The sequence below is a fragment of the Anser brachyrhynchus genome (genome assembly GCF_964034855.1).
Source record: "Anser brachyrhynchus genome assembly, chromosome: 1".
Taxonomy (NCBI): Eukaryota; Metazoa; Chordata; class Aves; order Anseriformes; family Anatidae; genus Anser; species Anser brachyrhynchus.
The window spans coordinates 66,510,544-66,537,813 of NC_137694.1; the positions used below are offsets into that span (position 1 = coordinate 66,510,544).

Genomic DNA, 27,270 nt, shown 5'->3' on the forward strand with positions numbered 1-27,270 from the left:
AGAGAGATACACACTAACAAGTTCAGCTTGAAGAAACGTTTTGAAAGCATCCTGAAACACTTTTATAAAGCACAGGTCCAAGAACTCAAAGACAGGGAAACCAATTAGACTAAATTCTGCTTATTTATCTTATGCCATTCTGTGACCAGGCTTAAATTTAGGTTCAAACCTAGAGCACTGCCCAACCAAATGGCAACTTTTAACTGTACAGCCATTTCCAAGTGCAGATGGAGAGAACCGTACACTCAAGTGGACCATGAAACCCTCCTTTTTGCTTGCACTTAATGGCAAGACACTTTTCAATCTGGTCTGAATAAACTTGCATGAAAGATTCTATTCATATAATCTCATATACAATTCATATAATCTGAAATGAGACATTTCAAAGAGATAAGAAAGGTGCCAATTTGAGAACTGAACCAATGCGCTGACAGCACCATGCCCATATAAACTAAAAACCAGAAGTGAACAGACAAGCGGAAGATTTTAGGCATGTACAGTGGAAGAAGTGAACGACAGTATCTACATCCTCAAAATCAGGTTTTTTATTTTAATTCCAGTTTGCAACACTTCTAAATGTAAGTCTACCTACAAGGTCAGTTTCTTATCCCACTTGTCTGATCTGATGGCCGATCAAATCAAGCTTTAGATCTATATGCATTTCAGAAAGGACAAGACAGGCAGATAAATCATGTAAATAATTTCACTGAATACCCTGGTGTGGAAGGAAGCTAAGGACTTTTCTATAGCAGCAGTTTCCAAATTTTGGAAGAGTACTTTAAACAGTTTCAGATGTTCAAGAAATGTCCTCTGTATAACAAAGCAGAATAAGATGGAAGCAAGGTGATATGTCATCTGTTTTGCCATGTCTGGTGAGACCCGAACATTGTTATTCCTTTTGCAGTCTGTTGTACTGAAATCCCATTTTGTTCTTCACAGGAATGAAAAGAGATATTAAGTGAGGCTTCCAGACCTAAAGATATTAGATGTAACAATCAATTAAACACTGTTGACGGAAGAAAGCAAGTAAATCTAAGATTGATACGCAGGGATGATTTTCAATGTGAAAATTACTGAAAGCACCATGATCAGTAGTTAAGATTTCAGAGGATCATCTGGTAGGTTCATACCAGGATTTATGCACATGTAGAACTGTGGTGCTATCAGCTGCATTCTCTTTTCCAGTCAACAGGATCACCCCAGGTTCAATAGTGCAGAACGACAGGCAAGTTGCAGGTGTGAAATTCTATTGGCACTGGGTGTTTCGTGTATCCACAGATCCTGAAATAACCTTTGAAGTTCACACCCACAGCAGCTGAGCAAGACCACAGCAAGTCACCTTTATTTTTATAATCTTCATGGGAGAGGAAGTAAAAAAATACAAGCAGCAAGCTTTGCAAATAAAATGCAAGGGAATGTAACGCCACAATTCTCCTTTTGGAGATAGATGACCTACCGATTTTACTTTCAATGTGATGCTTCCTTGCCAAGAGACTATGTTTACTGAATGAGAAAGTGAGACACGATGCACTTCTGATGCAAAGGACACGTAGAACTCGGCAGATCTGCCCGTCACCTGCAGGAGCCCCACTGGCCAGCACCGACTGGATCCGTGCAGCCTTTAACAGCGCACGCCGTCTTCAGCCTGGCTAGGAGCAGTTTTTTAGGCAGGGGCCCTGTTTACTGTCAATAAGGACAGAGTGCCCTCACCCAGGGGGAAGCGTCCGCAGCCAGCCTTCAGCCCTGGAAGTTTCCATCACAGGAGCTGCTTTGCACTGCTCTGCTTGGGACATGGAACTGAAACGGGCATCTGAGAGCTGAAGGCCACACAAAAGGGCTAAGTGACAGCTAATTTGGTTTAGGATAGATGTGTAGAAAAGGTGAAAAAGCCTTAAAGAGAAATATCCGGGACGGTATGTATGCAGGGTAGTGCATTTATCTGCCTGGAAGCACAGTTAAGCACTGCGGATGGTACAGATGATCACTCACGTGCCCTCTCGTCATCATCTGGCAACAACACACCCTCAAAAGGCTTCAGTTGAAGTTTATCAGTGGACGGCCAACCAACCCCACCAAGGAAAAATAAAATAAAAACCACTTTCTTCATCACCCCCCTTTCCCACCGAGATCCCCGTGTAAAACCTCTCCCCCCACCCCCGTTTCTGAGCTGGGCCCGAACCCCGTCCCTCCGCCCCCCCGCCCCCAGCAGCCCCCCAGGCCCCCACCTGCTTCTGGACGTCGGCATCGCTGAGCGCCATGGCGGCGGCGGCGGGGAGCCGGCGGGGCTGCGGGGAGCCGGCGGCCAACGGGAACCGAATCGAATCGAATCGAATCCGGTTCGGGTCACAGCTACCACCGCCGCGTCGCCCCCGCCCCGCCCGCTCCGCCCCGCCAGGCCAATCGGAGCCCCGGAGCCCGCCGGCGTCACGGGGAGGGGCGGGGCTTGCGGCGGTGCGCTGCCATGTCGCGCCGGCTCCCGGTCGCCATCTTGTGGTGGGTGCGGGACGCCCTGCCCCGCTCCCGGCTTGGGGGCGCGTCGTGGCCGGCGGAACAGAAATATTTACCGTGCTTCCGTTAAAAAACGAGCTACTTCCGAGAAAAATTAATTTACTTTCTCAAGTCAAATTAAACACTGAGAGAAGCGTGCTTAGAAAACCCTAAAGTTTTGTGTGTGTGTGTTTTTTTATTTTTTTTGCAATGCTTTAGGCTCATCATAGGAGGCTTCGGTATCTCAAGGTCACTTTCAGCCGCCAGCTGTATATAGTTGGGAAATACTATTTATGAAATCTCACATTTTTCAGGTTTGGACTGGCAGCGTAAAACAAAACTGTCCTTTCACGTGTGCCTGAGATGCGGTGTAGGATTAACGAGCACAAAGAGAAAACCCCAAGGCCACAGCGAGCCCTCGTGAGGGGTGGGACTGGGTTACCGAGTGGGGTGGGAGGTCAGGGGCTTTGGGGTGTTTTATGGGAAGCGTTGTGATGGGCCTCTGGGGCTGGGCGCACTTCTAGGGTTAGCGACTGCAGCACCAGTTTCAGTACAGTACGCTGGGGGGGTCACAGCCTCTGTATTATCGCCTCCTGCCATTTTCCGATCGAGAACGACTCAGGACCATTTCCACACGATGTGCTGATTCATCTGGGTTTCGTTACTGCTTCTGTTGTTCACTTTATGACAAGTTTTAAAGCAACCTCTGTAACCTGTAATAAATAGTACACGTTGACCCTGACTGGCTGGACGCTTCTGTTTGCATTCTGCGGGCACATTCACCGGAGCAAACCGCACTGTGCTTTACACACCAGCTTCACGCGTCCTGCGTGCCACATCCACGCTTCCCCCGGCTTATTTCTGCTTCCTCAATCTCTCACGAGCCCTCTTCCCCTCGGCATGAAGCACGCCTTACACAAAAACCCGTAACTTTCCTCTCCGCGAGCCCAAACCCCTAGCTCCCACCCGCGTAACCGCCCGCAGCGCAGTAACGCAGGGTGCCGCCCCCCCCCACGGCCCGGCCCCGTGCCGCTGCGTCATTCCCCCCCCCCCGGCGCATGACGCGGCCGCGCAGCCGCCCCCACGCCGCAGAGGACGCGCGCGCCGTGACGCGCGGCCCCCGCCCCTCCATCATGGCGGCGGCGGCGGCAAATTAGGGCCGAGCCCTCACCGCCCGGCGCGGGCGCTCGCCCCCTCCCCCCCCGCCCCCCGCCCCCCGCCGGCGGCTCCGGCCCGGCCCGGCCCGGCCCCGCCCCCTCCGCCGCCGCCGCAGGTGAGCAGGGGCCGGGGGCGGGCGGGCGGTTTATTGGCGTGCGTTTATTTCTGTGTTTGCCGCCCCCTCCCGCAGCGGTTATGGGGGGGGGGGGGGGGGGGGCGCGGCCATTACCCGGTGCCTGGGTGTTGCGGGGCTCGGGGGTGTCGTGGTGGGGCGGGCGTGGAAAATGGGGAACCCGTACGCTTCTGGGCTTGTTCCTGAAAGACATCGAGCTATTTGTCTAGAAACGTTGCTTAATTAACGTTTCCTTCTACAGTCAGCTAAAGCCCCTGCCCAGATCAAGGGCTGTGTTGTTTTCCAGTATTTGCACCCATTAAGTGCCGCTGGAGGATCAGTAATGGACACGGTATCGATCCCTTTCCAGCAGGGATTGGCACGTTTCAACCCCGTCGTCCTCGGTTTATTAAAAACAATCTCTTAGTCATAGCGGTGTGTATCGCTGGAAGAGCACGCCGAGGGATTCGTCTGCCAACCTGGTCGCGGTCGGGTGCTCTGGAAGCCCTACCTGCCCTGGGAGGTGTGCTGGGAGGCAAACTGCTGCGCGGCCGGACGAGCCCGCGCACGCAGGTCTCGCCCGAAATCCCTTCACGGCCCTCCTGGTAAGGCTGCGGGGCGCCCGAGCGTTTCCCATGGTGTCGGTGTGGGGTGTGGTTATGTAGCTGCATGTCCTGCAAGCGACTCTCTGAAATGGGGTGCGTGTGAGTGAAGAGCACCGTGTGAACGTGGGGCTGTAGGGGAGCGTGGATACGGTGAGCCGAGAGAAGTGGGAGTGAGGTTACCTGCTACAGGGACTGGTATCAGGAAGATGAACCAAACCCAGGAGTGTTTCAGTGGCATGCTTCCCTAAAACAATTTGAACTCCGGTAGTTTTGTTGCCTCCCTCAACCTTGCTGTCTGTGCATGGGTGATTGCTCGCTGACCGGGAACACACGTACGTTGAAATAACTCTCCAGCAGCGGGACGTGCTGTGTCTGAGCAGCGGTCTGGCATGAGCCTGTAGCTGGTAAGTGAGGCTCAGCGACCCGGGCCGTAGATGGGAACTGCTTCCAGCCCTGGAATGACTGTTTTCAAGTGGGGCTCGCTACAGTCATGATGATGTGGTGGTGGTGTTTTAAAGAAGGCAATCTCTGGCTGTGCTGTTGTTTTTGGAACTGTTCTTAGTGCACCCGATAGAAACTGGTAGCGGTATTGACCACCTGGTATTTTGCGTATAAACGAAATAATTTGTTAGGCTACAGCTCCAAACTCATAAAGCAAGTCCCTCAACTGCTGCAGTCAAATAGATGTGCAGTAATCCTTAGTGGCAGTCGGCGAATTGTTCCGCTGGTCAGCGTCATTGCATTTTGGCTGTTGAATGATGCACAGTAAGCGTAGCTTGGGGCACAGTAGGATTTTTCAGGAGAGGACTGAAACACAGCTGAGCCCCCTCACTAAGGGATTATATTCACCGTGTTCATTGGTAGATTTGCGTTGCCCTTTATCCAACGTGTAACTCTCCTGTGGATTAAGATGTGACAGATTGCGCGAGGAAATGTCAGTCTGACTGAAACTCCCATGCTCGGGTCAGTTGAAGAGCTCAGCCCACATAAAACAAATAACAGCAGGGCTGGAGGAGTAAAGAGCTAAGTAAGCTCGAACAAGTGTAGGTTTTTCTCCCCCAAGGGTGCAGGAATTAAGAAAGGTGATTTTTTTTTTTTGTAGTAAATAATTAGAAATATTTTCGAGCTCTTTTTTTTTTTTAAGAGGCAATAAATAAATCTGTTTAACCAGAAGTAGCCCCCTTGTACTTGGTTTGAAGGCTTATGTATTCTTACGGTGCCTTGTTTCCCCTGCTCCACTACACCTCCCAGACAAGCCTTTGTCTTATTCTCTTAAACAGTTTCTGGACTCTTTTCCATTTTGCTCCACTAATGGAAAGCTCTCCTTCCTCTGGTCTGGTGTTTCAAGCTGTGTGTGTCCTGTTCTAAACCCACTCATTCCTGAAAAATGGTCTTTTCTGCAATATTTACAGTATCTGAGTCAATATTTGTCTATTTCTTTTTGAAAACAAAAATAATCGTTCACAATTTAAAATGAGTAATTCAGTTATTTCATTGTGGGCTTCTCTCAAAGGAAGATCAGCAATTCTGAAGTACATTTCCAGTCTGAAATGCTTTTACGTGAGGCTTAAGACAGTTTTTCCATTCAAGTTCTTAAGTCTTCCTTGTCATTTCAGTATAAAAGTATCTCTCCGAATACATCAACCAAACTGGTTACTTTTTTTTTTTTTTTTTTACGTCTTAAGCTTTTTTCTCCACTCTTTTCCCAGGGAAACATTAGACACTATTTAAATAAGTTGTGGTCTGATTCTCTTTCTCTCTCCCCCTCCCTCCCTCCTGCTCCCCCCCAGAGGTGCTGAGCTAAGCATGCCAAAATTTTCATGAATTAGGCCTCATGGTTGCATGTGGATCACTGTGCTGATAAGGAGTTTCATTCTTGTTTTGGTAGACTGTATTTTTTTCCTTTCATTCTCTGTGTTGATTTGGAATTCTGATTTAAAGAATGGTGTTTGTTATGTATTCAGACCTGTTCTTTGATGCACAGCGTAGTGTCTGGATTCCTGTGGCCCACCCACAGGCTGCCTCTTCCCGGATAGGTCTGTTCAGTTGCCTTGAAGGGCTCCCATTCATTTTGTAGGCATCGCAGGAAGTGCCTTGGTTTCAGGACTGTGGATCTCTGCTGAACAAAACAAAGCTGTAGTGGGGAGCTTTTGCTTTTTGCTGAATGGCATCTTTTACATCTGGTGCTGTGGTGATCACAGCTGTTGATCTGCTCTGAAGAACACATCTATTGTTTATGATCCTATCGTCTCCCTAGCAGTTGTTGTTTCCAAATCTCCCATCTTTATTAAAATCTCAGTTTGTGACAGCGGCTGAAGGGTAGCTGTATATTGTAGAAAAGCTGTGTTTATCCGCTGCTATAGCTGCTTATGTTTCTGAAGCACGATACATTGAGCTTTGGCTTAAAGTTTTGACATTGGTTCTTTCCTGTATGAATGACTGCTTCAGTTCAAGCTGTAGCAAAGACTGAAGTGAACCTTCCTGGCGAAGGATTTGAAACATTTTGAAATACGTGAGAAGAGGCAGAGCTTCCCAAAGCGTAGTCTTCATGAAAGAGTCCTCCTGTTTTCAATACTGAATGAGCTTCAGAAAGTAGAGTTACTGAAGATGAAGGAATGCTTAGCCAATTTTTCCACCAACTCTTTTCCTGTTAGAGCTTTTAGTTTGACAGACAATTTTTCTGTGCCAAGCTACCTACTCACAAGGTGACGATGCTGCAGTGTAGCTGAGGCTCTGTTTATGCTCAGTAAGGAGTTGCGCTGCTGTTAAGCTGGATTCCTTTCCAGGGAGGAGGGGGATTAGAAGTTAGCCTACAAATTTTACATAGCTGAACAGATCAATATTTTTCTTTTGCTTGCTCTGTTTATTATTATGATTGTTTTTCATCTTGAGGCTTCATTTGCCATTTGCGCTTTGGTTTGGGAACCTTGTTCTCTCTCTTAATATCAAAGCATTTCCAGTATAATCAGGAGCCCTCTTGGGATGTTCCAGTTTGCGTTCTATGTACCTGTAGGGTTTTTCTCATCCTCACTGCTTTAAGTTGTAAACTTGGCTTACGTATTTCTTATAAACACAGCTGCACTCTGACACTTGTAAACTCTGTAGCTCCTTCCGTGTCTATGAAGTATCTGCTCCGTAGAATGGACACTTGTGTTGGCCTTTCAGTTAGGCATCCCTTCTGATGGCCAGGTGTGAGCTACTACTTGTTTGAGACTGACTCTTTGAAGTGACGGAGAACTTAATTTTGAAAATTCATCTGCAAGATCCAATTACTGTTTGTTACTCGATGTACCAAGTTGATTGGAAGTAGTTATCCAGACCGTTCCTAATACAAGGAGCTAAGGCATGTTGATTAGTTTTGGTCAATTGTATAGCTTTCTTCCCCACTTATGTTGGCTTCTGAGTTTTTTTCCCTTGTCTTTTATGTTTTTTACTTTTTTATTATTTTTTATTACTTTTTTCTCTTTGCCTTAGTTTTTCCTGATGTTATTTGCATGTCTGAAGAAGCAACTAAACAAATAGTGAAACAGGGAAATTCTTTGACCAGGCGTTGCTGTTCGACACTGATTTCTGTTTTATGAGTTTTAATGTCTGGGTGAGAAATCCAGGACACATGACCCTCTGTTCTTCCAGTCCCTACAATGAATGTGGCGTTTCCTGTGTTGACCATGTGTTTTCCATTGCTGTTGGAACAATAAAATGAATTGGAGACAATCGTGGTTGAGACAATTGACACTTTTTCTGCGTTAAAATTCTTGAGCATCATGATACAGAATTTGAGAAAACAGAATTGGAAAAGTACTCATCTGAGGCTTAGGGGAGGGGAGATTCCCCTAAAGCTGATGTTTTTACTCTCAGTTGTAGTTAACTGAGGCTTCAGAATCCTTAAAACCTCTTTGCACGGCTGCGTGCATATATTTGTATGTGGTTGAGTTGGGAGGCATTTAAAAGGCAAACACATGGCGAGGAACTATTTAATTTGCTTTAATGTGAGAGTATGTATGCCAAGCGGGAGTGAGAAATTCCACTGCTAACAACAGTCAGACAGGGCCCTAGACTTGAGGGCATTTGGTTTAACTCTGCATAGTTCTTATTAAAATGAGAATGCATAGGATATCAAGGCAAAACTCTGGATATTACTTCATGATTGTTACGTAATTCCTTGTTATGTACGAGTTCATGACCCATTGCAACTTTTTTAAAAACAACCCAAAAAAACCTCACCGTATTCTTTCCTTACAGTTTTCATCAGTAACCCAGAGAAAACCCTACGTGCCCAATAAGAGCGCTGACACATTGCAAGCCAACCTGATGGCGTCCTCTACTGCTGTGCCTGTAGGATTTCACTATGAAACAAAATATGTAGTTCTCAGCTACCTGGGGCTTTTATCACAAGAGAAGCCACAGGAGCATCCTCCTGCTTCAACTCAAGGTAATATCTACATATTTATGTATTTACATGTACCTATTTACATAAAAAAACTATTTTTGCAATTAGTTCCTAATTGTGTTATTCCATTAAAATAATGGGAAGAGATGCTGATGGAAACAGATATTTTATTGAGATTGCTGTTTTAATTTGAGTTGTGCCAGGGCTGATCAGTGTTTATGAAGCAAATAAGTGGTTTTGTTAGTTATCTTCAGATTAGGAAGGATAGATACGTATTATCTTTATTAAGCAATTTTGAGAATCAGGCCATGTTTGCTTTTTTGGAGGCAAGTAGAATTAAACAGGGGTGAGGTGGTGTTTACCAGCGTAAACTTGGAGTGACTACTTAAGCAATCTCATGTACTAAATAGTTTTGCCCAATTATGTTAACACTTCTGTTGTTGTCAGTCAGTGGTAGCATAGAGATGAGACTTAATCTGGCCTACACTCCATGTATTTATTCATTTATTTTTAAGGAGTCAAGGACTGCATGGAGTCAGATGTTTCTTCCAGAACTAGTTTATACATACAGGAGGTTAAGCAGAATAAAAGAAGTTTGATAGATGGTGTTTCATATTCTAGGTAGTAAGACTTCGTTTATTTTGTGTTGGCAAGCACTTAAACAACATTGTTTGTCAAGATTGTTTTGGTTGCTTGTCAGTTCTTGATGATGTTTCAACAGCTACTAGTTCCTGTGATTCAGAACTTATTCTGATGAAGGCATATTAAAAAAAAAAAAAAAAGGAAAAAAGACAGTCTTCAGAATATTTTTTTCTTGGGCAAGCATTTGAGAAAGTATGCTGTCACTTACTGAAGCTATCTGTTTTGAACTGAGAAATGCCTGAAAAGAAAGAGAGCATCAAAGATATGACAGAAATAATGTTATCAGTTTGGCACTATAGCATATAGGGTATACTGGTTATATTATTTATAGTGTAAAACTAAACTTTATACATTTAAGAAATGTCTGTTTCTTCCACTGTGACTGCATCTGCAGTCCATGAAAGGAGAGGCACCTTCGTGCCAGTGTGCTGTTTCATAAAACCATTTGCTGGAGAAAGTACTCACTTTAGTAATAACATCTCATTCTGAACAGCCCATCTGGGATAAGTGGTCTATAACTGATAATGTATCAAGTAAGTACAGAGCTACATTGTGGAAGAGTCTGCTTCCTTCTGTAAGTGCAAGGTTCAGAAAGGAAAATTAGTCTTAAAGCTTTCTTTTTATAATTTGGCTCTTGTTACCTTTGAAATGTTTGAAAATTGTGAGGAAGCACTTTGACAGTTCCTTAGTACTGAAACCTCTAGGAAATATTTGAATTAAAGAGCAATAATAAAACTATAAAGACAAAGCTACAAATGCCTAAATACAAAATTTATTATCAGTTAAGAGGACTTTTAAGCTCTTAAGTAAAGATAACAAATATACTTTTCAGATACTATTTAGATTTTTTCGCTTGTGGGACAGCAGGATATAGTTGCATTTGCAATAATATATATTACAACTATACAATTTGCAATTATTACAACTATACAATTTGCAAAAATATATGTTACAACTATACAATTAAAATACCCAAAAGTATTAATTGTTTCCAAATGTGTGCTGTCATCCCCATTGCTCTGAACCTTCCCTTCTAAACAGGAAATTCTGTATATCCCCCACCCTTGTTCCCCAGACCGGAAAGTGAATGCAACCTTTCCTCCCTTAGTCATCTTTTGCTGTAATCAGATCTCCCTTTCAGTGTTTTTACCACTTCATGATCAACAACTGTGGATAAAATAATTTTCCTTTACTTTTCATCTTCTATGTTGTTTCTCATTCTGTTTTGAATGACTTGGATAGACTTCAGGCTCTTACTGAACTCCATGCCAAGACTACCCTTCTGTTTAAGGATTTATTCCATTCTTCCCAAACTTACTTTCCCTGCTACTTTTCTACTTTGCCTGTTTCCAACATCTTTAATTTGTCCACCAGTTACTTTTTATCATTTTGCCTGCTTCTTTTCTCATTGCTTGTAATTGAGCAGCCAGCTACACTGTCAGGCTCTGTGTGGTAGCAGCCATGTGTTTGCTTTGAAGTGCTGTATGCATCTTGTTTGAATATTAAGTAGCTACACGCAGTCCGTGTCTCCTTGTTGCCTAGCACGTGGCTGGTGCACAGTTGGTGAAAGCTGTACCAAAGCAGTCTGCTGCGTGCTTCTCCCCTGGGGAGAGGCAGGGAGAGAACAAGCAGCCTGTAATGGATATTACCTGCACCGCCTAATGTGCTGCTGGAAGGTAGTTGGGTATTACAGTAACAAGGGTGGTATGTGAAACCTGCTTGGAGTGAGAGATGTGAAAGCCAGTAAATGAAAATGAATTGTTGTTGCTTAGGATCCCATTGGGAAGAGAAAACTTCTGTTTTTTGTAATGAAGACATGAGGCATAGCAATAATGTGACACTACATCATTCTTGTCAGTGTGTTTTTCATGTGGTGTCATCTACCATAGAACCGAAATTTTGACTGACCCTTAATTCCTTTTTTTTAATGCTTTTTGTGGTACTTTAGAACTCCAGTCACTTGTGCTTCTTTCTTTGTGGCTGAATGCTGTTGATTTATGAGTTGAGAAGATTCTGATACAGAGTACCTGTCACTTATCGTGTTCAGTTTTAGTCTGCTATTGTGCTGATAGACCTTTCATGGGAAACAGTTAAAGTAGTGATGTTTGACTGTTGGTTATTTCCAGTTTAGCTGCAGAATGCTCCTCTGTTTAATGCATGTCATTTGTATGAAATACTGCCTCTGGTACATGATACTTGGATCTAAAAAAATATATATGCAAAAAAAGTGTCTTTACTCTTTTTCTGATTTCTGTATCATATAATAAATATATGGTGAGTATTCAGAAAGGCTGGCTTTACTCTTATTATGTTAATCTCTTCAATCTCCTTCCCTATTGGAGAGTAAGAGACTCCTCTAGAGGGCGGTTCAGAGCAGGATCCTAATTATAGCCACCTTGAATCACCTGTTGAGGATCTTCTCTCTTTCCATTGCATATATATTTAAAACATGGGGAAATGAGATACACTAGGTGTAGTTAGTATTTGTATACCTCTCTTGAGACTCCTCCTACAGCAGTCTCCCAGGTTTTAGTGAAATTTCTACAATCCAGTTAAACTACAGAATGCATCTGGATCAAAAAGCCAACAACAACAAAGTCTTTCCTAAGAACAGTGGTGCTATTTTATCTCTGCTAGAACTGGTAGGAGAAATCGAATGCTTTTGTCCATTCACCTGCCTTCCCCTGCTACAGTCATCTCCCTAAAACCTCTGCTTTCTTGTATTTTGTGCTAGAGAGTGCTTTTTCTGACATGTCTTTCTGTTCGAAAACGCAGCTAAGAGTAAAGTCTTTAAGATTTGCTTTTCAATTTTTGCAGACATGATACAGTTTACTAGAGTGATAGTTTCCAGAGACATTTTATTTAGTAAAGAGAAACCTCAGACAAATTACATGGAGAATTACCTCACTGTATTTCCTTTGGGCTCTATTGCTCAGTCTTGGTTTTGTTGCAAGAAATGTGGCTTCAATTACAACAGCTACAAACACATCTCAGTTCAGACAAAGAAGGCTGATCCTTAAGTTAACATCTGATTACTAGTTTGAAAGTTTCGTTTAGATAACCGCTGTTCAGTGCAGGGACTAAGGAGAGAACCACCTGCAGATTTCTAGGCTCTTGAAGGAAAGCGATTTATTGGACAAAACAATCATTTGACGTTACAGCTTTAGAGTATTCCATGGTTGATTTCAGATAGTCTTCTGTAGCAGGTTTTGGTGCCTCCGGAGGAAAATCCAGCACACTTAACTGAGGAATAGTTTTAGAGATTACTTCTACTCTAGTTTTGGCAGAATAGTGATTTTGCATAGCACCCAGTTCAGCTTCTTTAAGTTGAAGTCCGTTACCAGTAAATTCTGTTCCTTTTTGGTCGATTTTCAGATGGGTGAGTAACATAAATTGGTCAGAGAAATCTGATGTAATGTACGTGATAAGATATCATCTGTGCAAGTTCATTCAGTCTGAGGCAACAGATGAGTGTATTCATTTAAAATGTGTAGAAGCTCTTAGTTATCTATTAGGTTGCAAAGAGATGCTTTGTTATTTTTCCAGAACTGTTGTTGTATGCAGAGATGGTCAGGATTTGTGCATTTCAGGTGATCTCAAGACTCGGTGGTGGCCATCCCAAATGTAGTAACATTTTTATCTCTTTTATGTGGTTTGACCGTTACGGGTGGGGTAGGTGTTGTTGCACAATTTTCCATCCTCAGGTGACTGTTGGAGTGGCTGTCAGAGAGTATATAACCCTTCGTAGCACCTATTGCTGGTCTGTAAGAAATGAAGGCATTTTTGAAGTATCTTAAGTTTAAGTGTTTAATTTCATTCTTTAGAAACTTCACTCTTATGGCAAAACATATGTACCTAGGCTGAAGAGTCACAGTTTGAAAAGCCACACATTGTATGTGGGAGCAATCCACTCCATGGCTATGGAGGAGCTATTTCCTCAGCTCAGGCAAGGAAAGGGAGGTCTTGGGGTGGGAATTGGACAAGAAAGAGCTAGTCCTGATAGGAATGTGAATTAGGTAAGCCTCCTCACTGTCCACAAGAAAAATAGACTGCTAGCTGGCAATGTCTCGTCTCTTGTTGGTTCTTACTGTTTTTGAACTCTTTCAGTTTATTTAAAGCAAAGCCTTCCTACGGTTTATAAAGGGATGCTTTAAAACACCTTTTAAAATCAAGGGCTACTTCTGTGTATGGCAGTCTGGATTCTGGAGTTTGCAGGGGTAATGGAAATATTTTCCTTAAAAAGAAAAAAGTGAATACATTTATAAGGAGATTTCGTACATTTTTGTCACTTCTCAGTGACTGCAGAAATTGTATGTGTTTTTTCTTGTCATTTTAAAAAGTGTGAGATATTAGAGAAATACTGGAGCCATGCTGAAAATACGTTTTTAATTGAATGTCTACTATATAGAAGTTGATGTAGAAACATCAGGAAAAACTTGAGGATGGAGATAGTGGTACATTACAATTGCAGGCATAAAAGAAAAAAAATTGGGAGCAGTCTGTGACATCAAAGGCTTTCTTGTTGAAAGACAAAAAAAAAAAGGCAAACACCATTATAGTCTTTCACTGTAGCTCCTGTTGTCTCTTGTTAGATTTAGTGCAACACAAACACTGTCGAATAAGGTGTGGTGGCTCTCCAGGTGATGCATGGCTTCCCATCCCTCCTCCTCGGAGGCTGTAGGTTGGGGAACAGGTCAGTCTTGAATTGGGACTGACCTGTAGGGGCCCTAATGGCGGAGTCTTACTGAAGTACTACATTTGGTTAGTGCTGCTAACAGTGTCTGATCGTCAGTGATCATCAAGCACAGACAGGGACTTTCAGAAGACATTTTTCCCTACTTTGCAGGTTACCTCCATGTACCTGAAAAACAAAATCCTAACAAAACAAAATTGTGCAAAACAGAACATTTTTTCCATAAGTAGAACAAATTAGCTTCTTGTAAGAATGTGTAACAAGTTTGTGTCTTTGGGTTGGGAAGAGGCCTTTCAGAGTCAGTTTATCAAAAGCTTTTAATGGGCAAACCTGTATTTTCAGCGTAGGAAAGCATTCAGCATTTGTGTATCTTACAAGTACCATTTCTGGTGCGACCATTTGCAATATTAAAGAATGAACATATGATTTTTTATCTACTAGAAGCTATTTTTTACTGTTTTCTTCTACCTTTTTGCCAACAAACTTTGAGGATGTATAAAGGAGGAGAAAGATACTGCCACTTAGGAACTTTGCCCTTGGAATACACTATTCTCCCAATACTGGGTGCAATTTTTGCTGCCAGGGGTCAACATACGGGAGATGCAGCAAATTCAAGTCCATTGATAATTAGGGGGACAAACAGTGCAAAGTCACTCATCCACGAGGGGTAGGTTTTTGATGTTTTGGCACGTCTGAATAGTCAGGTGCTATTGGAATCAGCAGCTGCTGCAAAGTTGTGGGTGTTACGAGATGGAAACCATTGACTGCAGCACTGATTATCTAAACAGCTCTTTTGTATGCTGGTAGCAATGGAATTTCTCTTCCTTCCATTTTCTGGGTGACTTATTATCAAGTATGACAGCTTGTCATGTGTGATCATCGTCACATCAGTCCTATGAGAACGGGAACTCTTCTGAATACCTTCGCTCCTTTCATATACAGGGTGAAGTGCAGGTTAAAATAAGAGTTAGTGCTTGCGCATACATGTTGCGCTTGCTGTGAAGCTGTGGTACGGTCCTTCAAAGAGGCAGCCTTAAGGGGATTGACAAGGCGCTAGTAAGCCTCTGTTCGTTAACCAAAAAGAGGAACACTTTGCTCCCCTCTGGAATTTATGGTTCAGTGACAGGCTGTTTGGGAGGGGATTTCAGAAGCTAAAGTTATTCTGCATGTGGTGACGATGATAAAATTGTGTGGTTAAGGAAAATGGAATTTGACTGATTATCTGTTGTTCCTTCGAACTGTTCACTTAAATGTAAACATTTTACACTGACCCGTGCATTGGTTACCAAGAATTTCTCGCAAATCTCTTGTTAGAGAGAACATTGCATGTGTAAACATTAGTACACATCTGGTGGGTTGATTCTGTGGATTTTTAACTTATTTTTCAAATGTAGGTGACCTTGTAAGCTAGACTTTGCTGATGTGAAAACTAACGATATTGTGTGTTAACTGGTATTACTGCTTTTATGGTTTTCACACAGTGTGTGCCCATTATGGAGAAAAGGGGAAGGTGATACAATGCCTATAGTGAATTTAAGTGGATTTAAACAGAGACGAATCAAAGAAAACAGGCGGTTGTTCATATAGCACCAGATTATGGTTTAGTGTACAGTGGAATGGTGTCTTCATGTCCAGGTAGAGCTCCAGGCAGTTGGTGTAGATGTAGAAAGGGTTAGATAAGTTGGAGACTTGTCAGTGGTTGGGCGAGGAACAGTGGTTGTGAGCAATATTATCGGAAATTCAGCCAGGAGGTGGTGTTTAAAGCACAGATGTGAGAGGATGCGAAGTCCCCCAAAAGAATTCTAAGGAATGTTCAGAAGTAGGAGAGCTAAGAAACTGTGCTTTGGGTAACCAAGTCACCGATACTGTTGAAAGCAGCAAAGAGCAGGGCTAGCGAGGACTGAATTGGCCCAAAACTTAGGGAAGGAAATGGCCAGAAGGGGATTAGCAAAGGGAAGTTCCGTGGCCAATTTTATTCATGTATTTAAGGAGTAAGTTGATGCAAAACTCACTGTTATATACATGTCAATATAACAGAGTTCTATTTTAGCTCTAAAGAGAACATTTTAAGGAATTGAAAGAAAGAAGAAAATTTCAGTGGTACGCTATTTACTTAGTGATACATAGTGAAAATAAGAGAACAATTAGTGGAACAGTTCTCGTAGTGTACTTTAAGAACAGTATTTAAAGACGGGCTTGAAAGCTGATGGAAGAAACCCAGGCAAACACTGTAGATGATGAAACCCAAAGGAAAAGCATCTAATAGCAAGAGTTTGGAGCTGGAACTGTCCCAGTCATCTAGCCTTTGCACCAGTACCTGTCGTAGAAAGCATTTATTTGAGTAACTTGCCATACTGCCTTGTATTGGAAAGGCTGACATTCAGTAGGCATTACCTTAAAGATTCAAATGCTTTAAATACCTTTCCCTGTTTGAAAACAGGTCTGTATCTTTTTTTTTTCTACAGTGTAATAACGAAAATGATTGAGATAATCCTGAGTGATATGGCTGAAACAACTTCTTGTGACAAGATTCTGAGAGTCAGCACACAGAAGGTGTATTTGTGATCCCAAACCACAGCATGTGTACTTCTGGGAACAGCAGCCATTTCATATTCTTAAATGACTTGGTTAGGAAATGAGAATTGACAACTGGCTGACAATTGTGGTGTCCTTTGTCTCTGCTGTCACTTGTGAACCCTGTCTTAAGTGGTTTAATTGTGGCCTGTAGGCTCCCCACAAACAATGAAATGATGCACAGTTAATAGATTTCAGGACACTTTGTTGATGTAGCTACTCTGAGTACTTCTGTAGACTTTGCAGAGTATAAACTTTCAATATAAGCTTTGTATTTTACTACTAAAATAAACCTTATGCCTATCTTAAGATTGGGTATTGTAAGGTCTGAAGACATCTACTTTGTTTTGAAGTAGTTTGTTAACAAGTGCATTAGTTTTAAAGCTTGCTGGTTTAAGTACCTTTTGTTTGATTTTGGTCTTAAATTTAAGATGAATTTGTTTTTAAAGCTGTTAAGTGTTCCGACCTTTTTTAATATTAGCATTTAAAGCACGTATTCTGTCTTTAACAGGCCTAGAATTTTGTATTTCTGGTTTCATATAATAAAACTTCTATAATAAATGCACTTAAGGGATCACATTTCATGTTGCTTTTTGAAATAAAATATTCACCTTGAATTCCTTTACAGTTAATATTTAAATTGCGTGTTCCATTATCTACCTTACTTGAAATACTACATTTCTTTGATTTCTTTTAGGGACTCAACAGCCTATGGCACAACATGCTTCAGAGAAAGAAGCTTTGGAGAAGATTAAAATAGAAATCGAGGAGGAGCTAAAACGTCTCGATGAAGAGATCTTGGAAGGTGCTGTTCAGATTTTCCCGTTTCACTTGAGAATTTCTGTGCCATATAATAGTGGTTAATTTGTAGCAGGTGCTCTAGTTACAGATATATTTGGATGGGTTGAATATCTTCTCCCCTCCTCACCCCAGGTAGCATTTCTACCCATTGTCACATGAAGTAAAATAGTTAAATGTGATGGTGTAGAGTGGTGGAGTCTAGCCAAAGCAAGCAATTGAACTGCATTTAATAGGCTACTATAAATAATGAAATGTAAGCAGGCATTAAAGCTGCTCCGGTTGATGACAGAAGCGGAAACATACTCAAGCAGCTAACGTTCAGAGTAGTGTGGACTTTAACCATCAGATTTCTCACTTTCACCAGTTTTATTTTTTGTGACATGCTTTGATCAATAGATGTGGCTTTTATGGGACTGGCAGCAGGGGACAATTTGGAAATCTTTTCTTTGCATGTGTGTTTCAGACTGGAAATACAAAGCAGAACAACTCTAGATCTGTTTATGTTCATCCATACAGACGTTTCTGAGAAATCTTAGAGAAGGAAAAGATTGTATGAACAGAATATGGTTTTTAAAAGTGATGCTGTAGTACTGCTGCAGACATCCATAAATGAGCAAATTTTACCACAGAAAAGTGTGTCTTGGTGCTCCATCAGGGTTGGCTTAAAAATTAGCTTATAATTGAGAACAGTTGCACAATCGTTTAACTTGCTGGTTAAGATATAGTTGTGAGATAAGAGCTAGAGGGGGAAATGTAGCTCAATGTCATCTATGGTTTTTAAGTACCACTTCCAGAATATATTTGGAAAATACTTGTTTTACTAAAATTTCTTCATAGCATACTTTGACTATGGAGTTGTGATTTCTTCCTCCATTACGTGAATTGTGTTTAACTGTTGGGATGAGAAATTTGAGATTGCTCATATGTATGTTTACTTTATTTTGTATGCTTTTTCTTTCAGCATTTACCACTACAGGATTTGACTGCCACACTTCACCAGTGTTCAGTCCTGCCAATCCAGAGAGCTCAATAGAAGATTGCCTGGCTCATTTGGGGGAGAAAGTGTCCCAGGAAATGAAAGAGCATCTGCACAAAGCATTGGAGATCTTGCTTAGCAAGTGAGTTTCCATTTCCTTTTTGTAAGGGAAGGTATTTCATGTTTTGCTTTTGTGACTGATGCTGAAATGCTAAGGACGGGACAACACTTTGTATTGCATTTCTTTCTTTTTCAGTATCCCTTTATCTGTTTGGTTTCTTGTTTTGTGTTGTGATGTGTGAATACTTTTTTGTGCTATTCTGTTTGAACAAATATAAATTCTGAAAGGTTTCTAAGCTTTTATCATTGAACTTATGAGACTAATTTAAGTAGTTTGAGTTGCTGGTGAAGCTAGCAGTTGAGAGCTGCCAATTGCCATTGCCGACTAAATGAATGCTGTGCTGTGGACAAATTAGCTTGTCTTACCTAATAGTTAAGAGCAGAGCTAGAGGTTTGGTTATTGTCTGACCCAAGATGAGTGGGAGAGTTTCCCTGAAGGGAAGGTAGGGCAGAATACTTTATGGCCACCATTCAGGACACACATCTGAAGCAAATGTAGCTCCCTGGGCTAACCTTGGTGTATTAGGAGCTGTCCTTCCAGTTTAAGCTTCTTGGCTAAATAGCACACAGCACTTGGCATGCTAGTGTCTCAATGTGTTCGGTAAATTTGTAAAATTGCGTTGGTTGCTTGTTTTTCTAATATGAATTACTAGTCTGATTTTAGTGGAGTCACTTCTGGCTTTTATGAATGACTTCCAAAGTGTATTTGTGTAGAGAGCTTGAGTTGCAAAGTGCTCCTTTACGGACACTTATACATGCAGTTGTGAAGACAGTATTAGCAAATGGCAATCTGAATCTGTTTTGTGGATTGGTTTAATAAATATGGCTCTAAGGAAGCTGAGAATCACTGTAAGCCTAGATATCAGCATCTAGCAAAAATTTCTGATCTCATAGATGGGGCTTAAGCATTCCATGCAGGCTTTGAAGAGGCATCTCGCCTTCTCATGAAGGTAATACCCTTTATGGCAGACTCCTGAGGGATTATGAATGTGGAAGTCGTTCCTTCTGGACATCAGGAAGCACTTCTTTCTTGTCAGGTGACTGAGCAATGGAACAGGTTTCCCAGAGAGTATGTGGAGCATCTGTCCTTGGAGATACTCAAAAGCTGCCTGGGTATGGTCCTGGGCAACCTGTTATAGGAGATACAGCTTAAGCAGGGAGGTTGGACCGGATGACCTCCTGAGGTCCCTTCCAGCCTCAGCCATTCTGTGATCCTGTGATTCCTTAACTAGCTCATCTTCTTATAGAAACTATAATGGTGGTTGACTTTGTATGACTGTTTTTATTTAAGACTGACTAACTCCAACCTGGATTCAATATCAAAGGTCCTGTGTAACATCTGGTCAGACTGATGGAGACAGTTGTCTATGTCTATGAGTTATCCACAGGAAAAATAGTTTGCCAATTCACCATTTAGCTTTCAGAAATAAATATATATACTGTCTGCTTCTATATGCAGGTTTCATAGGGTCAAACAGTAAGTTCAGTGTTGCGTAAACTAAAAGTTATATAACCACAGAAAATACTATGTAGGGTACAAATTCCTTCCTAAGTGGCAAAAGATGTTCCTCCAAAAGTGACAGAAGCTTATCTGCCTTTACAAGCCAGGCATTTGTCCCATGTGACCTTAAATTTATCCTTAGTATCTTATAAAGAGAGAAGGGTTTGAAAAATACCTTACTGTACACTAAAAAAAAACCATACTGGCAACAAGCTGGAAAATCAGCAGTAAGCCTTGCAACCTCTCTGTTTTGTTTCTAAAGTAATAAATTCAAATAACAGTATTTAAAATTTTAAGGTCTTACACATTGTAGATAATGGAGTATTGCCCATTGTAGGTATTGGTGCATTCTAGGTTGATCTCTTCGGAGAGTTCCTGAGATGAGGCCTTTTGAAAATGAAGTGGTTATGGCTGGTAGTAGCCTGATGTTCTAGGTTTTTTGTATTTTCTATAGGAAAACTTTGTCATTCTATGTGTTTGTGTGTGTATGTATATATATGTGTGTTTACATGTAAATGTGGTGACATGCATGCCGTTTTATAAGGTGAAGCAGAACTGCTGTTTAATCTCTTGATAATATCCTTCCTCCAGCTGTTGTTGCTCTTCTCATCCTACTGATTCATTTGGATTTGCATTCCATAGGAACTAATATACCAAGGGAGTTAAGAAAATGCACTTAAAATGACAAGCCCAAATTATATTTTCCCCACCGTGCTTTAATTCTGTTCTTTCACTCATGTTTCCTACAATAGTGTTATTTGGCACAATACTTCCTTATATTGCTTATATTTGATGTTTTCTCCTCTTACATGCACATAGACAAGTATCTTTGTGTTACAGTATAGCAAGTTACTAAATTGTGACAGATTCTTAAAGTTCAATAAGCAGTTATAGTTTCTTCTGTCCAACACCAGCTACCACTTTTTTCCCTTAAGCCAAAGTCTAAATTTGTTTGCTATCATGGTCTGGCTTCAGGACAACTGCTTTTGAAAGAGTGTATTTTCTGTTGTCACTTGTCAGAAAGTCTTTATTGTTACTGACTGTAAGATATTATTAGATCTTGAAAGAAAGAATATGGAAGAGAGGAATTTTATCATCTGAATTCAGAGAAGTAGAGATGTGATAACTCTAAAATGGGAAGTCTTGTTGAGATGTCTACTAAAATAAGTTTTTTGATCAAAAGTACTGTTTCTTGCAACTAGAAGCTTGAGCTTTAAAATAATGTTAACACTATTAAGCATACATTGGTGGTTCATAGTCTGTACTGTTTATAAAAATTTTACCCTGCATTGACCTCCGTCTCACAGTTGAATTTCGTAGTGATTTTTTTATCTTCAAAGTCTTAGATTATAAAAAAACGATGTGCAAGAGATCAGAAATATTGTCTGCATGTCAGAGAACCCACTTTTCTAATGTCCTTCCATTTGTAGACTATTAAATTCTTATAAAATTCATCTAACCGGTTATTTGAAATTGTGTACCTGGGAGAAGGTGGTATCTTCCTTCCCCTGTCTGGTGATGGTGTTTTACGCCCTGAAATATGAGTCTTGTTTGCTCTTGAAAATTATTTGCTTTAATATATGTGAAAATATTTTGTTCTCTGGTAACTGAGAGTTTTATTTTATTCTTGTTCTTTTGTTTCCCTTTATAACTTTCAGTGTTGATTTAACTTCTGCAGGCCAGTGACATACCAAGAATATCGAGAGCGCACACAAGAGACAGCTGCTCATGCCACTGGATGGAACAAGGTACCAAATAAGTGACTTTCACTTTGATATCTCTTGCATCAGTTGCTCAGAAAACATGAGGAGGGTGTGCATACCTGGTTTCAGAAGTAGTTGTCTCAAATGGTATGAAGCTTCATTGTAGAACAGCATGCAAATTTGTAAGTGAACTGTCTTGTAATAGTTTTAATGTAAAATGAGTAGAATTACTGCCCCCGAAATTAGTCTTTCATTAACCATTCAAATTTGTAATCTTAATCATTCTCTGACAGGTTCAGTGTGCATCAGAAAAATAATGAAATATTTGCAAATTTAATCATAAATTGAGTGTTTAAAATTTAGTCTTAAAGTATATTTTTCCTATTTTAATTTTTTAAAAGAAATATTTCATCTCCTTAACTAGATTTCCCTGCGTGCTTCAGAAACTGATCATCTAAGCAAGGGTGTGGGGCACTTTTAAAGCCGTTTGTTAATGTTTCTTGACAAGTTACTGCCCATGGCTATGTCAATTATAATTGGTGTGTTTGCTTTCAGTTTATTGTATTGTGACTCATAGCGTTTTAGCTTAAACAACCATGAAATCTGATTATCAAGAAGGTTCTTTAAGATTCTATGTTTTTCTTTTCAGTTGGTGTAAACTATAAATGGGCATAAAACTAGACATTATGGCTCAGATGGCCAGGGGGAGATGGATGGAGATTTATTCTCTACTGCATCTCCATGTGCTGTTGGTACACAGCTGTTGCAGCTATAGCACTGGGTAGATCGATCATCCATATTGAGAGTTTTATGATTCAGTTATATTATTCCTCCATTGCTGATACATTTGTGCAACCTCTGTGATTAATGGGTTTTGGTCCACATTAGCTTTTGATTGAGAATATCAGTCAGATGTTGTCTTTGCCATCATCTTTACTTACCCGTAATACTTGTTGCTACAAAACTTTTAGTCCACAATCAAAACAGAACGGAAGCTTTGTATAATAATACAGCGTCCATTTATATTGTTTCTGTGGTAGCTTGATATTTCAGGAATGCCTAGCAGTTCCTTTAATAATACTTGTTTTGAGGAGATTGAATACCTTTGGTTTAGTTTCATTTCCTTTTAAATTCCTTTATCGTCTTAACCAGCATCATATTTTGTAACAAAAGAGATCTAGGTATCTCTCCTCCAACCTCAGTCTAACTTAATTTTCACTCTAAGAAGAAGCTGTTTGTAAAATAATTTTTAAACATAGCTATAAATAGACATACAGTGTTAGGTCTAATTAGAAGACATGCAGCAAAATGAGGCCATGCTGGCCTCAGGTTCATGAAGGATTTGTATTTAAATTGACTATCAGAAGACTTGTCTGCTCCTGCAAATCTACTGATATATTTCTGTAGGAAAAAAGGACTGTGGGAAGCAGTGAAGATGCCCATGGTGTGACTATTTTAAGAGGGGAAAGACAATAAGAATAGTAGTTTACAATGAATAAAGTGTTTTCCTTGCTAAATATACTTAGTAATTAAATTTGTTAAATGTACTTTATAATGAAAAACCCAAGAGAAAGCAAGAAATACAATACTCCATAGATAGCTCTTTAACAGGTTAGTTTCTTGACACTTCCTCAGATTTTCCATAAAGGTATGTCTCTTACTGAATTTGGTTTTGTCAGTTTGCTAAGAATGATGAAGGAAGACTTTCCATCCCTCTAATGAGAAGTATTGCTGAATTGAAGCTTAGGTCCTTTGATGACTAACTGTGTAAGTTAAGAAGACATACAACAAGCTGAGCTAGCTAAGCAGAATAGTAAATCACTCCCTGTTATATGCTTTGGCCATCACACATCCTTAATTGCTTGGGTGGAGCAGAAATTGAGAAGACACAGCAATTGTCAGATATGAAGGGTTAAAAACGTAGAAGTGCTTTCCCACAGACTTTTGGCCGGTACATCTGTGATCAAGGCTTGTGGTTTGGTCCAGACTAGAAGAAATAAAATTACTAAATCTAATAGATTAAATATATATTTTAGTTTCAGGTAAGCTGCATCTCTTGTGCTCAGTAGTGGCACCTCATGCAGCAAGATGTTCTTACTTTTAGTATCCTATAAACTAATATATAAGATCTCACTTTAAATTTCTGAGTCCTTGCTGTTGAAGGGAAAGCTCCATGGTCCCTTTCAGCAACCTGGACATTGGTGAGGAGCCCAAGTCAGAATGAACTGTTTTTCTACTCCGATTTCACATTTGACAAGTTATTGGATCCATAGTGTGTGTGTGTATATGTATATATAGGTATCTATTATCATATATGTGTATATATAAAAGCTCCACCTATTTAATATATTGAATGACGTGAGCTCAGAGAGCCTCACTGATCCCCTAATGGTGCAGTACTTCTGTGGCACAAAGCAGACTCAAAGCAGTCTTTGTAAATCTTGCTTGAAGTTAGGTGTATATGAGACGCAGGTAAGCATACAATTCTGGGTAGGTATTGGATTAAAATAGTGAAGTTAGCTGGTTGCAAGTTAATATGGACAAAGGCTTGATCTATCTGTTTTACAATTGGCAAGGTGTCAATTTTTTAGTCACACCAGTTTTCACAGAACCTGTTCATTATGCAAGCATAAGCAGAAAGAAGACACTTCTAAATGTAGCTGGTATTTTTTCCATTTAAAAATGTGGACCTTTTCTAGAGTGCAGTGGTATGCTTGAACTGCTGAAGAGATGTGATTAACTTACGAGGGATGGAATGTAAAAGAATGTTTTCTGTCACTAAAACATCAGCGTTCATGTGAATAAGAAAATATTGCCAGGTAAACAAATGCATAGGAACATCAGTTCTTCCACTAACATCCCACAGAAGCAAAGTTTACCTGTAGATAGTTGAAGTGTTGGCTCTCAGTAAATTACAGGAGAAAAAAATATTTCATGTATTTCTCAGAAATTGTGATGTGAGAGTAATAGATATGATGGATTCTGTAAAGAAAAGGATAAGGCTCTGTTTAAAAAAAAAAAATTAAAAACTGCTAAAAACAAGCTTAAACAAGATCTTATTTTTGTAATGAATATATTTGAAAATCTGGTAACAAAATACTTCACTGTTTTTTTATGCTTTGCTTGAAATTGAAAATTATGTAAATACTCCAAAAGTACATAATCCCACTATTGTGCATCGGATAAAAGGATAAAAAATACTGATATTGAGAGCCAACTGAACTGGTAGGTAGGTTAGCAGTTATCTTAATGTCACATTTTTACTGATTAATGGGAGCTAAAGAGCAATAAAACAAAAATGTAAGAACTAATAATGTAAAGAAATAGGTGAATTTTTGTGTTGAAGTAGTAAAAAGTTACACAGAAATGGCAATTACTTTCAATATATCTTCAAAATAAAAAAAAACTTCAAGATCACTCTTCAAAATTGTAATATTGTAGTGTGGGATTACAATAGTATAACTGGCAGAAATCTTTCATATACACAATCAGAAATCTTCTGATCATAAAATATTTTAATTTTAATTATTCCTTAGAAGTTTTCTCCCATCAGCTATTTTCTGGCATGCTCTGCTTGACACTGTATTTGTTTTCTTTGGTCAAAGTGAAAAGGGTCCCTCTTACTCCTTTCTATGCACAATGGTGGAGTGAATTGCAGTTGCTTTGAATTTTTAAGGCTGCATTTTTACTTAAGTCTAGTTTAAATCTTATCACCATTCTCGTAGTTACACTTAAGTACAAAAAGTTGTTGTTAGCCTTAATGGAAGTACTGTGAACTTGTTTTCTTTCTTGAATTTGGGGTAGTTTTGTGCAGACCTGGTCCTGCTCCTGCTGATCTCAAAGGTAGAAGTCTGTAATTTCAATGGGAAAGAAAAACCAGGCTGTTTGTTGGTCTGCATGGAACTGAATGTCAGCATCTGAATTAGGCCTTAAGAGTAAGGGACCAGCAAGACATGCTAAATTTGGGAGGAGTAGATGGATTAGATGTTTAAATTGGCAAAGGAAGAAGGCAATAATTTGAACTCACTTCATTTCTTAAGCAGCTTCTTTTTTGCCTTTGTTTGTCCTCCCTTGATCTTAAAGTAAGTGTCAAATATTTTGAGATCAAAATGTTCACCTTGTAGAATTATGTGGGTGTGTTCAAAGCCTTTGAAAGATACCTAAAATCTTGACAATTTTTTTCTTTAATCCAAAAAGACTGCAATTTCCTCTGACACTTATCTCACCTTGACCTGTTCCTTGTGCCTGTGCATGTAACTGAGTTTGCATCTTTTCTGCCTCTGGGTTGAGATTAATTACAAGAAACTCAAAAAACCACAAGGCTTTTAAAATTCAAGCACCATCTCATTTCTAGTTAAGTGAATGAAGTGTTTACTGTTCTTCCCAGAAGAACAGTAATATAATCTGTTTTTCATAGTATTGGACTCTTAACTGTTTTTAATCAACTAGAACATTTTAAATTTATCAGACTGCAGGCATTTTTAAGGCCCTGTCTGTTCTTAGTGGTCCATCTGAGTCTGACTTCACCATGGATTTAGTACAAATTTCAAACCCAGCCTGCTTTTCCTATGCTTCTTCCTCCAGCTGTGCTTCCTAAGGTGTGATTTTTGGGAATAGTAAGAGAGGATATTTACAGAAAAGAAGATCAGGCTAAAGGAGGAGAAGACTGGGAAAGGAGGCATTTAGAGTTCAAACTGTGCAATAGTATTAACCTGTATCTACCTTGTGTGGGCAGGAAACAGTGGTCTGATTTGCACAGTGTTCTAATGACCTTCTTCAGCCTTTACAGAGAATAAAAGTGCAATGCAGTTGTCACAAACTAGATGCAGTAAAATTAATATTTATTTTTCTCTTGTGTTATAATAGTGGCTTTTTCAGATGCTAATGATTTCAATTCATACCAGTTTTTCCTGAACTTGGCAAAGTACTGCATATAAACATTGCCCAGAGGGCCACTTGCTTGCTCTAGGAGAATAAATTTAGAGTTTAAAAGTTCAACTGCATGTTGTTTAGGCAAACAAAACCATAATTTCAGAAGGAAGTGTCTAGAACTATGTTATATAAAGGAGGTGAGTTCACAGATTACTGCATTTTCCAGAGCAATTCACATTTGGGTTAAGACTGAACATTCAGTTAAAAAAGTTGGAAGGAGAAATAGGAGTAGGAACAGAGGCAGGAAATTCTGTACGTGGTAAATTTGGCACAGGAGAGAGATTTTAAACATAGAGAGGGGTACGTGTTTATCACTTTAACCATGCCTGTAATGTTATGCTGCTGTGGGGAGTTCATAGAATAATAGAATATATAGAGTTGGAAGGGACCCACAGGGATCATGAAGTCCAACTCCTGGCCACCACACAAGACCACCCAAAAACCAGACTCTGTCTGAGAGCGTTGTCTAAACGCTTCTTGAGCTCTGGCAGGCTCAATGCCATGACCACTGCCCTGGGGAGCCTGTCCCAGTGCCCGACCACCCTCTGGGTGCAGACCCTTTCCCTAACTCCCAGC

The 27,270-nt window shown here is 40.4% G+C and overlaps 2 protein-coding genes across 5 annotated transcripts in view; one reads left to right on the plus strand and one right to left on the minus strand.

The window, feature by feature from the left end:
* The window catches only part of ATP6V1E1 (ATPase H+ transporting V1 subunit E1), an 11,154-nt gene extending 8,763 nt beyond the window's left edge, over positions 1-2,391 (minus strand). Inside the window, exon 1 of the mRNA XM_080600606.1 lies at positions 2,226-2,391. Coding sequence (XP_080456732.1) covers positions 2,226-2,258 — 33 coding nt within the window. The 5' untranslated portion in view covers positions 2,259-2,391. The remainder of the gene's footprint in view (positions 1-2,225) is intronic.
* A 1,189-nt stretch (positions 2,392-3,580) lies between these two features.
* Positions 3,581-27,270, plus strand: part of BCL2L13 (BCL2 like 13) — a 45,100-nt gene continuing 21,410 nt past the window's right edge. Inside the window, exons 1-5 of one of the 4 annotated variants that reach the window (XM_080600383.1) lie at positions 3,581-3,760; positions 8,605-8,794; positions 17,359-17,466; positions 18,424-18,580; positions 21,738-21,807. In XM_080600383.1, coding sequence (XP_080456509.1) covers positions 8,674-8,794; positions 17,359-17,466; positions 18,424-18,580; positions 21,738-21,807 — 456 coding nt within the window. In that variant the 5' untranslated portion in view covers positions 3,581-3,760; positions 8,605-8,673. Of the gene's footprint in view, positions 3,761-3,911; positions 4,363-4,409; positions 4,767-8,604; positions 8,795-16,558; positions 16,641-17,358; positions 17,467-18,423; positions 18,581-21,737; positions 21,808-27,270 lie in introns of those variants that run through there. The other 3 variants (XM_080600382.1, XM_080600384.1, XM_080600385.1) reach the window with 3 other exon arrangements.